Source organism: Carettochelys insculpta, chromosome 13 (genome assembly GCF_033958435.1).
Source record: "Carettochelys insculpta isolate YL-2023 chromosome 13, ASM3395843v1, whole genome shotgun sequence".
Taxonomy (NCBI): domain Eukaryota; kingdom Metazoa; phylum Chordata; order Testudines; family Carettochelyidae; genus Carettochelys; species Carettochelys insculpta.
The window spans coordinates 42,400,352-42,413,615 of NC_134149.1; the positions used below are offsets into that span (position 1 = coordinate 42,400,352).

The 13,264-nt window shown below is 53.0% G+C and overlaps 1 protein-coding gene across 1 annotated transcript in view; it reads right to left on the reverse strand.

Annotated features, from left to right (window-relative positions):
* The window catches only part of GABRE (gamma-aminobutyric acid type A receptor subunit epsilon), a 77,968-nt gene that overhangs the window by 21,839 nt on the left and 42,865 nt on the right, over positions 1-13,264 (reverse strand). Inside the window, exons 5-7 of the mRNA XM_075008137.1 lie at positions 7,730-7,950; positions 7,034-7,116; positions 1,756-1,893 (exon numbers count right to left, since the gene is read on the reverse strand). Coding sequence (XP_074864238.1) covers positions 1,756-1,893; positions 7,034-7,116; positions 7,730-7,950 — 442 coding nt within the window. The remainder of the gene's footprint in view (positions 1-1,755; positions 1,894-7,033; positions 7,117-7,729; positions 7,951-13,264) is intronic.

Below are 13,264 nucleotides of genomic sequence, written 5' to 3' on the forward strand. Positions count from 1 at the left end.
GTGTGGCACATGCAGAGTTTAGCCCAGCGGGGTGTTTTCGTCACCCAGCTACTATTGGCCTGTCATGGAGATTCCTCTCTCTGCTGGACAGGTGCAGTGAGTGCCATAGGTCAGGGCAGGCTGAGCTTCCCCTAACCCAGGCTGCGGCCCTGCCCGGGATCTTCCCGTCATCACTTCCCATCTCCCCAAAACAGTGGGGGGACGAGTTTGGAAGTAGCCTGGAGCCCGGGGCTCAGCTTGGGCCTTGGGCTGGCCAGCAGTGTGGGTGGCTTGGCTGGCCCCAGGGTTGGGCTAATACCCAGAGCTGGCTGGTGAGCCAGTGCTTGGGTTGGCGTGTGCAGCTAGGGCAGGTTGGTCCATGGTCTGGGCTGTTTGGCCAGGGCACCGCCAGCTGCAGGGGCATGTGGGGCTCATAGCTATGGTGGGTGAGGACAAGTGGGGTGTTGGGTGGAAGGGCTGAGGCTAGGGGCAGCTTTGGCTGCTGCCAATGCCATTTGACCTTGTGTAAGTGCAGTTGTAGTCTCTTGTCAAGCAGGAATCTCAGCCACTGCCCTGCTCCCACCCAGCACAAGCTTTCTCCAGTCCTGGAGAGGAGCCAACTGTGAGTGTAACCCGGCTGCTCCTAGGGCAACGGAGACAAGTACTGAGGATAAAAGAGATCCCGCTCCTGAGACTGAATGAGCGGAGGGAGAGAGCTTGGTGGAGACTGGGAGTGACAGAGGATTTCAGGTTCCCTGGCGTGCTCCGTGAAGCTGATGATGCAGGGCAGGGGAACCCTGACAGTGGGGAAGGTCCGTGGATTGAACATTCTCCATTCCCTAGGGACGCTGGCATTGCAAAGTGGCTGACATTCAAGCAGGCTGCAGCACGTGGGACCACCGGCTATTGGGTGTCAGTCCCAGCTCTGGAAGCGAGCGCCTGCAAACACGCCCAAGGCACTAGCTAAGGGACGCATTGCTCCTGAGGTGGCCAGAGTGGTTTCCACTCTCCCACTGTCATCTTCCACTGTCCTGTCGTCCTGCCTGAGAGATTTGTTTACAAATTTTGCACTTCCGCAGCCTCTTCCAAGGAAGGCTCTTGTAGCACGGTGCAAATATCAGTTCTGTCACCCTCCCACCTGCTCTCATGCTCAGTTTGCAGGGAGGAATGCAATGGGCCAGAGGGGTTTGGTGGTTTGTCCAGAGTCACACAGCAAATTCCTAATAGGGCCAGGAGTATAACCAAAGTGTCCGGACATCCCTCGGTAGACACCACTCGCGCCTTCACCTCCAAGGGTTTGCTTAGCTCCATCACCATCATGCGTCCATGACGAACAGCACCTTCAACTAACGTCCCACTAGCTGGCTTGGCCTGAAGGTGGGCTAGCACCAAGCTACACTGATGGCTTCAGCCAGGGCATTTATGCTGTGCAGTGGTTCAGACCTGGATGCTGTCCTGAGACGAAGTCCTACTTCTCAGTCACTCCTCCATTCCCCCTGTGCCTGGCCGTTACGCTGTTTCCTGCTGAGCTTTGTAGCTCCATTCCCCTTCCTCTCTCACTGTCTCGTGGTAGGTCCTTTCTCTGCTGTGTCCCAGCCTCAGCCTGAGGGCGGACAGCCCAGGCTTTACTCTGTATTTTCTGTTCTTACCCTCCCCACCTGGTGCTCCAGACCAAGCTCACACCCACACTGCTTTCTCCTACTATGCACACAGGGTCTCTGAAACCGGGGGGCACTTGGCACGCAGCAGCATTTCAACCCTGCCAGGATGCCTTACCAGCCCCTGTCCTGAGAACTTCAGAGGTGTTCCTCAGGCCCGTGAAGTCAAACTGGTAAAGTCTCCAGGTGCGCTGGTCCGAGACTTCAATGGAGTAACGCCTCCAGCGGTAGATAATCTCCTCTCGCGGGTAGCCATCTGGAGATGGGAGAAGGACAATGGGTGAATCAGTGTGACACCTTGTGCAGAAATAAGGACCTTGCCTGTCTCTTTGGTGCCATCTGCACTTGAGACTGCTCGGAGCAGGGCATTGTATTACTGCTGCCATTTCATATTTCCATTGTGATTGTGCCCAACGGTCCGATCATGACTGGGACCCTATTGCTCTAGCCACTGTGAGAAACCAAACACAAAGCTCTGGGCTGGGATTCTCTTTGATTCAAAGACCATTATGGTTAATGTGTCCGACCTCCTCCATAAGGCAGGACCTACATCCCAAGGCAGGTTGGGCTCCTCTTAGGCACCTTTCAGCATCTAACTATGATCCCCAAAGAACCAGCAACCTAAAGCGACAAGACAGGCAAGCAGGCAAGCACATGACACAAAAGCAAAGACATGGCTCCCAGACCGGTGTGTGTCAGTGCGGCTCCACAGAAGTCAAGAGATGTAGGACACTTTCCACCTATGGAGACTCTCAGAGCCCATTAAAACGTCCACAGGTTTCGGTCTTTCCTAGTCCTTGTCCTTTAACACCGCTGCCTCCCCCTCTCTACATGCAGGTGTCTGACCCAGCAGGCTCCACCACTGATGATCTACCAACCCTCCAGCCCACCTGGTTTCAGCCCTTCCCATGACCATAATTCAGGCTTCTATTTTTTGCTTTTGCATTGGCTTATCTTCTCTGCTATAATTATTTCAGTCACCCCTCCCAGGCTCTCCCCACAGCAGCTCCCACCTGTACATTGCACCCTTCCACTGATGCTTTAAGGCACCTCTGTCCTCCACGTCTGAGCACTCTAGCCCCATAGACTTCCATGGCCCTGCCGGCTGATGTGACAAGCCACTGCCATTCCCTGCAAGCGGCGACTGTAGAGCTGTAGATCACTAGAGCAGTGGGTTCCGTCTCTGTACCATACATTGGCTCAGCTTAGCCTGAGGCCCTCAGCCTGACACTCATGGGCTACGTCTACACGTGCAGCCAGCATCGAAATAGCTTATTTCGATGTTGCGACATCGAAATAGTCTATTTCGATGAATAACGTGTACACATCCTCCAGGGCCAGCAACGTCAATGTTCAACTTCGACGTTGCTCAGCCCAACATCGAAATAGGCGCAGCGAGGGAACGTCTACACGTCAAAGTAGCACACATCGAAATAGGGATGCCAGGCACAGCTGCAGACAGGGTCACAGGGCGGACTCAACAGCAAGCCGCTCCCTTAAAGGGCCCCTCCCAGACACAGTTGCACTAAACAACACAAGATACGCAGAGCTGACAACTGGTTGCAGACCCTGTGCCTGCAGCATAGATCCCCAGCTGCCGCAGAAGCAGCCAGAAGCCCTGGGCTAAGGGCTGCTGCCCACGGTGACCATAGAGCCCCGCAGGGGCTGGAGAGAGAGCATCTCTCAACCCCCCAGCTGATGGCCGCCATGGAGGACCCAGCAATTTCGACGTTGCGGGACGCGGATCGTCTACACGGTCCCTACTTCGACGTTGAACGTCGAAGTAGGGCGCTATTCCTATCTCCTCATGAGGTTAGCGACTTCGACGTCTCGCCGCCTAACGTCGAAGTTAACTTCGAAATAGCGCCCGACGCGTGTAGACGCGACGGGCGCTATTTCGAAGTTGGTGCCGCTACTTCGAAGTAGCGTGCACGTGTAGACGCAGCTATGGAGTTACAAGGCGTGGGAGCCTGCAGCTGCAGGACTAGGTCAGGCTTGTTGCTGCACTGCTGCTGCTGTATGGGAATTCTTGGCTATGGCACAGCAGAAGGGGCTGCAGGTGAAAAGTTTAGCATGGGGAGGAAGCGTGGTCTAGGGGGTAGGGCACCGACCCACAACTCAGGAGACTTGCACTCGATTCGTAACATTGCCACAGCTTTACTAGGTGGCATTAGCTGAGTCAGACCCCCTTTGTGGGCCTCAGTTTTCCCATCTGTAAAATGGGGAGAATGATCCTACCCTCCTCTGTAAAGCCCTTGGAGGTCTGTGGCCTAGAACGGTGAAGTACCGGAAGTAGTTGAGATGCTATAGATCAGGGCTGGCTATGGCCCCTGGACTGGAGTATTGGATGCTGCAGATCAGGACTGAGACGCACAGGGGGTGTGTGAGGTCAGGGGTGAGGTGTTTGAAGCGCTGGTGTAATGGGACTGGCACGGATTAATGGTGGGGAGGTGGTGTGGAAATGTGCTGGCAGAAGCTGGTCTAAAATGGGAAGGAAAGGGCTATGGCTTGTCAGCATTGCCAGGGGAGACCCGCACTCAGGGCTCTAGGCCAGAGGATTTAGCAATCACTTTCATGCAGCCTGAAATTTGGTTGAGAAAGTAACAGCCATGGAAACCCTCGAGCCATGGGCTGAGTGGCTGGAGCGCGTGGGCCTTTGCCCTTCTCTCCTGGGTAGCCTGGCCTGGCTCAGTCTTCCCAGGGGAATTCACACGTGGCTCCCTGCCCTGGGCTCAGCCACATCTGCGCGACGTGTGTGTGTTGGTGGGGGGGTGCAGCGGCTGTGGGGCAGGCAGCGTTGCACATGGCAGGCAACGGCAGCCGACAGGCGCTCCTAACGAGCGGTGCATCAGCAGCAAGTTAGCTGGATCGGAGAGCGCCGTTAGGCTTTAATTAACGGCCCGCGGCTGGCTCAAGAGACTGCCGCCGGAGCTCGTCTCTCTTGGCTCCAGGCCAGGCTGGAGTTCAGCGCTCGCCCTGCACAAATCCTGAGGGCTCAGACGTTCTCTCTCTTCCACCGCCCTTCGGCAAACCAGCCCCGGAGAGTTCCCGACAGATGAGACGCCTCGGAGGCCTGGGGAGAAGCAGTGGTGCGGGCAGAATCAAAGGCTGATCGGTCCCCAAAGCACAAGATGGGCTTCTGTGCATCTGTCCAAGGAAGAGCTCTGCAGGGGGCAGCCTCCTGTATCCAAAAGGGACCAGCTGCTTTTACCGCTGCCCCCTTCGGTAATGGTGCCTCCAAACACAGACAGTGAGGGCAAAGGGATGACTTTGCCTTGGGGTGCTGCTGAAAGCCCAGTTCCCCCAAAACTTTTTACACCCCCCGCCCCCACTTACTCCTGTCTGTGTGATGTTCCTCCCCACCAGCTGGAGCTGGGGCCCAGGCTCAGAGTGGGAGGCAGATGGGGGTAATAGGCTCAATAGGGACTTGGAGACATATTGGCAGCAGTCAGGACCCCGCATGTGAAGCCCCAGGCCGACAGGAACTGAGAGCTGCTGGGAGGGGGCCAGTGGCAACCGGAAGCCCTGAGCACAGGGCTGTGAGCAGCGGCCAGGGGCTGGGCACAGGGCTGGGAGGACAGAAGCTACTGGATGTGGGGCCAGGAGCAGAATCTGGGGCTGCTGCAGCCCCCTGCTCCCATGTGCTCCTCATTCCCACTCTGCCGCTCCTGCTCCAAACTTTGCTGTCCATGCACAGCCACTCCCAGGGTGTCTGCAGCCAGCTGGGAACTGGGTTATAGTCCAACCTCGGTGGAGCCCCATGGAGGCATTTTGCTGGTGAACAAAATGCCCTGGGGCTGTGTCCCTGGGGGGAGCCCCCATTTCAATCATCCTTGGCCGAGGAGCGGTACCACTGCCCTGGGGATATGGCTGCGCTCAGGCTGCTCCGATGGCTTCTCCTCGCTGCCCCCGCCCCAGCCTGGGCCTCTCTCTGGGACCCCAGCAGCTGCTCCCTGCAGCAGAGGCTGCTTCCCGCAGGCCTGGCCGTGTTTGCAAAATGGAACGTCAAACTTGTTTTGAAGCCAGCTCTTGATGCCTCTATGATAGCGCCTCGGGGGAGGGGAGACGGGGCCAGCCCGACAGCGGAACTAAACCGTGTTTCTAATTAATTGCCGAGCCTGCCTGGCGTGTACTGTTAATTAGCGAGGAACGAGGGAGGGGCAAGAGGTGGGAGGGGATGAGGGGACCGTATCGCCGCCGTATCTCGTTTCCCTCAGTAGCACAGCACAGCCACGTAGGCTGGGGCTTGTCAGTGGCAGGGGGACGGAGTGGGAGCTCCTGGAGACGTGCCGTGGGATGACAGGCTCCCGGCTGAGTTGCAGGTAGGGCCTGGAAGATGGCAGGCCCCCTCCACTCCACGGAGAACAAACACACATGGGGTCCGTTTACACGGTGCACTAGGCCCTGGCTCTGACTCAGGTTTGGGCACAAGCCCCGCTTCTGTCCACACACAGATCGGCCTGACTCAGGTTCACACTGCAGTGTGGTTGCTCACGTATGGGCTTGGAAACAGCGCCCCTAGGCTGGGGCCCACAGGGCCAGGCCTAGTGTGCGGTGTAAACACCTCCACAGGGCACATCCACAGAGCCCCAACCTCCCACGGCAAGAGCCTCAGAGCTTGGGACAGTAGATCTGGACTTGCCCTCCAGAGCCGTAAATAGCCATTCCTGCTCCAGGCAGCACTTACTCTCTGAAGCCCAGGGAGGGGATGGGGGCCACAGCCCAAGCCAGAATATCTACGTCTATTTTAGTACTGTAACAGCAGCCCGGCCAGCCCACGTCTATAACCTGGGCTCTGATACTCCATGAGTTCTGAGACCTTTACCAGGCTATGTCCCCTTCGCGCCACTCTGGTAGCCAAAGGGCATGGGATATAGCTTATCTCCCCTGGCATTGCGTTATCATAGCTGGCCCCTATGCCAGCCTCCTCACAGCTCCTGGCTGGCGTGCACTGTGCTCCAGCTAACTTCACTTGGCAGGTGATCCCCAGGGGACTCCTGCCAACTGGTGGGGATCCCTGCCCAACGGGCTGCTCGAACCTGCTCCAGCCCTGAGCCGGTCGCAGAATCAAAGACTCCTAGAATTGGAAGGGACCTCAAGAGGTTATGGACTCCAGATCCCTGATAATCAGGGAGTATCAGTGATTTCCCCGGAGACTGCAGGCACTGTTTCTCTAGTCCTCCTCTATGGCACTGAGCAGAAATGAAGTGCAGCTGAGACGCTTGTCCCTGGAGTGGGAGGATGTCCTAAGGCATGGATGAGGTCAGTGGCCGGAGAAGCCCAGTATTGCAGAGATATGGGGTTTGAATTATTAATATGCACTGATGATAGTCGGCTACACAGTTTGGACCTGGTAAGGTTCCTCTTTAAACTGTCTCTAAGACACTGATACTCACAACTGGAGAAAACCAGCGGGCAGGAGTGCGTGTCCATTGGAAAATTCTGCAGCTGGAGTAGACATTCTGCCTCTATGGTCAGCCTGGAAATGAGACAAAAGAGAGCCACAATGCAGCTTGTTCTGACGTCCCACGCAGCAGTGTCGAACCCAAAATGCCTCGCAGGAAAGGGTCAGTCTCACTGTGGTTTTTTCACTCAAAATTTTGGGGGGGATTTTTTTTTTTTTAAATGACTGGAATGTTTCGCTTTGGCATGTCTGAAATAAAAAGTTCTGGTGTGAAATGGCTTCTCGCTTAGAAATGTCAGCTGGTTAAGTGGTCAAAAAGGAAAGAAAACTGACTTTCCCCACCTCCCCCCCACAGATTTTCGGGTCACAAAAGCATCCAGGAATTTTCCTTTTCATGTGGAGTAGGATGGGCGCTTTTTGTACTATCTCTGACTCCGTAACCTCCGCTAGCACCAGGAGCCCCCTGCCCTGAGGTACCACTGCATTCCCTCTGCTAGGCCACAGCCCAGCCGCCCCAGAAGCCCGTGCACCGAGATACCCCGGCATCATCTTTGCTGTACGGTGGCTCAGAACCTGGCGACTTCTCGCATTGTTACCCAAATGTTCCACCCTGTCCGTGCTCCAGCACAGCAGCCCCAAAGGGGGTCCCTGAGTTGCCCTGCATTGGCGCCAGAGGCCCAAGACGTACCGGAGCGTATAGAGCACCTTGCCGTCATTCCAGATCCGGAGCAGCTGGTTGGGCGTGGTGATCCAGTGCGAGTCGGCCCGCTTGGAGTTCCGGAAGAAGGTGTCTGGGATCCAGATGCGGCTCACCATGTTGGTGTTCAGTGTGAGGGCTTTGAGCGTGCTGTTAAAGCGAAGGCGCCGGTCATACCAGGTCTGAGCAAAGAAGATATCGATGGTGTATTCCTGCCGAAAGAGACATGACAGTATGTCCTGTTAGCTGGAGTCACCAGCCCGGGAAGGGAAATAGAGCGCTCTGCTCCAAACACTAGGCCTTGGGACCGCTGAGTCTGACCTGCGCCAGAGCACCTGCTACACAAACGGTAAGGGCAGCTGGCTGGAATGTGCCAGGGGAGACATGTAGGTTGACCACTTTACAGTTATTTATTACACGTAGCACCTATTGGCACCAGCTGACATGCCATGGACACAGAGCGTGTGACAGGAATCGCACAGGCCCTGTGATACATGCCGAGGGGGGGACAGTCCTACCATGCTGAGCTGCTATTCCGCGACAGTGGTGGGCAACCTGTGGCCTGAGGGTCACAGGCGGCCCCTCAGGGTTTGGTGTGCGGCTCACGAGACGGTTTCTCTACCGTAACTCATGCACGCGGCTGCGCGATGCTGTTGGTTTCTGCCTGTAGCATTTGTTTAGTACCAATGTGCCTAAAGACACCCTCAGGAAGTGAGGCGCTTCCGTGAAGGCTGTGTGTTCACGCTGTATCCAATCAAAGCAGTGCAATGGGTCAGTCAGCACACCCTGCCGATTCTAGGTACACAAGCACAGTTATCAAAATGACCCAGGAGACTGGCTTAGTTACAGCAGCCTTGCAGCCCGTTAAGGGGAAGGAGGACCACACATGCGTGCCACCCACTAGCCTAGGCTCCCCATTGCTGTTCTAAGCAAGCAAGCCAGACAAAGTGTGGTGCCGGGGTACAGTATTATCTCCAGTATACAGATGGGAAACTGAGGCACGAAGCAATTAAATGACTGGTCAAGGGTTGCACATAGAGTCTGTGGCAGAACCAGGAAGTGAGCCCAGCTCTTGGAAAAAGCTTTGACAGAACCTCTTCCCATAAATTCTGTCAAGAGCAAAATGCATCCCGCAGGCAGGGCAACTGTACCGAATTTCTGATTTTGAGCACAGAGGTGGAAAAGGTTCTGACAACAGTGACACATCCCAGGCTGACATTCTCAGGATGAAATGCTTAGCAGGGGAATTTCTGTTCTTCGCCCAGCTCTGCTCTGAGTGCCAGGCCAGGCCAGGCCAATGCCAAGACTATCCATCCTCCTGAGTTGCGTCAGACGAACTGACAGAGCGGCTTCCCACTGCTTGGTTTATTCAAGCCCTGACCCCTCTTCTAAAATGACCAAGAAAGGTGCTAATTAGTGCCAACTGGGAATATCTTGTCTGTGATAGAGACTCATGTCTGCTAGAAACTGGGCTGAGCCCACCAAACTCGTTTCATGCCAGCCATGAAATTGCAATGGCCATTGGCCATGACCTACAGTTCCCGCCTGATTTCCTCCAGGTCAGTAAAATCCTTGCTGCACCCACGCAGTGTCCGTCTCACCTCTGTCCAGGACAGTGATGAATAGTGTCTGATTCTGCCACCTCTCTCTTGATTTATCTTCAAGTGAGTTTTCATGATTGCATCATGCCCTTCCCCAATGCCCTGTCCCCTGGTTTAGAACCAGCTTCCTAAGACTGGCCATTAAAATAGAAACATGGCCTTGAAAAACATGTCTTCCCTTCGGGAGGGGAACAGAGGCGAGACACCCAGCTCCATCTTCCCCATGTTGAAATGTTGTCCTTCTTCTGTCAATTGACCAGCGGCGAATGCCAGTGATACTGAATGTGCACTCTCATGAGAATGAGATCACAGAAGAACAGCAGTGCCAAGGGACGGTAGATTCTTCGAGCATGTTACCGCCTGGGAACGTGGAGTCCATGAGAGCTGGGTGGAGGAAGCTGCTGATTTGGATCAGGTTTAAGCTAGGGTTCAGCATTGACGTGTATGCTCTAGCTGCATGAGGGGCAAGACCGTCCAGAGTTCAGGATCAGATTTTCTACGCGCTCAGTACCCAGAATGACAGGCAGATTTTGAGACGTGCCCAGTGCCCTGCCGCTCCCATTGTGACCCTGACAGTCGGTGGTTCAAAAGGATGCAGCTATTCTGAAAAATCTGAACCTTCTTTTGCGAGACCTTCTCTTGGGTCTGGACCTGGACATGGTGCCATGTTATGCCAGCACTGGTGGAGTTTTACCTTGGGAGGGTCATAGGAGCATGTCATAGACTACCAGCACTGGAAGGGACCTTAAAAGATCATCAAGTCCAGTCCCCTGCCCTCACAGCAGGACTGCGCCTTGATAGTCCCTGAGAGATTTTTATTTAGTGGATTTCCCTAGCCATACGCTTCAACAGGTAACGGTCAGACAAAAACCAGTCCACTGACACTCCAAGTTGAGCGTTACCTACAGGCCAGCACTGGAGCTTTGTAAAGCAGTTACACCACAGAAACAAAACCATTCCGCTCACCACCCCAGCAAACAACGGGACAGACAAGGTGCCTGAGCCTCATTCATGCCCCGAGCACACTCTCCTGGCATGGGAAGGATTCAGACTGTGAATGCAGAGCCTTCCTGGAAATTCCAGCTTTGCATCTAACTGCAGTTGGCATTGTGAGCCAAGCTGGGCAAACAATGTGTAGGGCAGCATTTAGATGATGAGTTTGTCCCCTTTGTTCCTTGGTGAACACTCCATGGGCAGATGTTGATATTAATGAATGTGTTTGTTATTCAAAATTAGCCTAGGTATGATTTATGCAAATATCTTTGAGCCTGAGGGTGGCACCTGCCCCACTGCATTCTGTGACTCCTGCTATTCGTAACTTCTTATTGATCTGGATGGTTGGGCATCTAAGTCACATGACATTGTGGTTTCTGTGCAGCTGACCTACTCCCCTGCCCCAAGCCCCCAGGGAACTTTCAAGGTGCTCTTGGCGACACTTGTGAATGATGTGAAAACTTGCATGAAGATCTAATCACACAATTATCCATAAAATGTCCCCTTTCCCCATGCACACCTGATCCTGCAAAGCCTTGTAAGTATTAGCAAAGAAGAGCTGTGAACTTTATTTCAAAAATGGCTTGCAAATCTATCTATCTATGTATCTATCTATCTCCATTTGTGGAAGCCACCTCACACTGCTTGTGAAAGGAAATCAGATGAGATCTGCACTGTAGCAAGCTGAAATGCTGGAAGAATGGCTGCTCGTCATGTTTAAAGCATCAGCAGGAAAGAAACCCCGGGGCTTGCCCTGGAATCACTTGCTGAATCTTACCCCAGTTTTGTCCTATTTTTGCTTTTATCCTGATAAATTCTCATGTATAACCCTGTCGCCAGTCAAACCCTAGTTGGAGCCCTCTGGCAGTACAAGGTGGCATTGTAGTCATCTTAAGTTCAGGTGTTGCTAGATGACATAAAGCTGTGCTCTGAATGCTGGTGATGTATAATTTATTTAAGGGTTCCCTCATGCCATGATCCGGGACCCAGGCTTCCGAGGTTCCTCGCTGCCCATCTAGTCACTCTGTGGCGTCTCCGTGCCTCAGTTTCCCCAACTGGAAAACAGTCATTGCAAAACATTCCCAGGGAAATACCAGTGTGGGGATTAACTAACGTGTGGAGCGAAGTATCAGTCAGACCCTCTGGGCAATATTTGGCGTAACACATGTGTGCCAGTGTTACACCACTGCAAAAGCAACAGCCAAAGCCTATGAAAGCAAACCACCCGCCACTGCGAGGACTGATTGCCTGGACGCCACCAGAATTCTGGCTGTATCCTTATTCAAAGCTTGGATGGAGCACTGTGATGTTCGTTAGTTAGGAGTCCTATGGACTCAGATCTGATTTGGCCGTTCAGTGCTTCCCCACGAAGCTGTCATCTACACTCAATCAGTCCCATCACTGGGAGCTACTTTTACGCCACTCTGCTCTATTTCATCTGCTATTTGCTGTTCTTTCCTCGTGTCAATGTTGTAGATACAAGCAGGGGTCTGCTCCCAGAAGGCTGCCCATGCAAGCTGTCCTCGTGTGTCTGGGCAGGATATTTGGGAAGAGTAGAGAAGGGAGGGGATCAGGGCTGCCTGCACAGTGTTAACGGATGCAATTAACATGTGGGTGGATGGCCTTGCATCTACAGTTTCTTTTGTGTGATGCAGAACATGTCTCTTCATTGCATATGCATGAAATGATAATTGAGCTCAGTGACCAATTTTATTTCAGGCTGCTAAGCTGCATTAGGAATTATTATCATGTCATCTGAGATCCATATGGTGTGGTCTGTATCCATTGCTCAGGCAAAACTCCTTACACTACCCAACGCTACAAAGCATCTCTCTGCAACGCAGAACAAGCAGGAAATGTAGAGCAGGAGATAAAATGTCGTTTTCCCGCAGCCTCTATGTACATTAGAGATGCAGGCTGGCAGTATTGTAGGTCTGGCTGAGGTGGCATTTTCCATCTCAAATGACTTCTTTTCCCCAAAATGACCCTGCCAGCCAAAATTTCATATGCACAGTCTCAGTCCAGAAGCAAAATGTGTACATGTAGATAGCTAATTCTAAAAGCAATTCATTCAGCTAGCTATCGGAAGGCAAAAATAATACATATTCCATTACTTTGCCTATTTCCTGTCCCTGTTCATAACTCCCCTGCTGTAGGAGGGAACGAGCCTTCTCCTCTACAGAAAACTACTCCTGTCTTTGGTTATTTTAGACTACCTGAATTGAATGGAACCATACTTAAACCAAATCTAAATAAACTGAAATAAGAGCATCCACCCAGGGATTTGCACTGGTTTAACGTAATGGGTTTTACCAATTTAAGTAAAACCGGTGCACCTTTCCCATGTAGACAGAGCCTTAGATACTACTCTGAACTCAGCCCTCAGGAATCCGTTCTTTGTATCTAAGCCTTTCACCAGAAATGCTCCTCACTCCCCAGGGCTGTGCTGAGGATTAGTTAATTTTCCAAGAGTGCTTTAAAGCACAACATAGTTAAGTGGATTTCTTAGAACATAAAGTTGCATTGTACAATTCCCTAGACTGTAAGTTCTTGAGGGGGGCGTGAACCCGATGGGGTGGAAGGGACAATCATAACCTACTCACCAAGCAGCAATAAGCACTGACAATGCTTTTTTGGGACCCAGATAATTAAAATAAACACCCTTGCTTGAAATCTTTATACCCAGGCCCCATCAAAGGGACCCAGGGGAGGGGAGGCATTTGGCCTGGCTTCAAGAGACAGGTCTCAAATTCTGACATTATTCTACCAAATAATTTCCATTTATTATACATCTTGCAGTTATAAGACATGACAAAAGAAGCTACAGGTTGAACCTCCCTCATCCTGCACCGTTGGCACCTGACTGGTACCAAAGGAGAGAGTTTGCCAGACCACGGGGAGTCAGTAATGTTGAGCAGCATTACCAACAGTT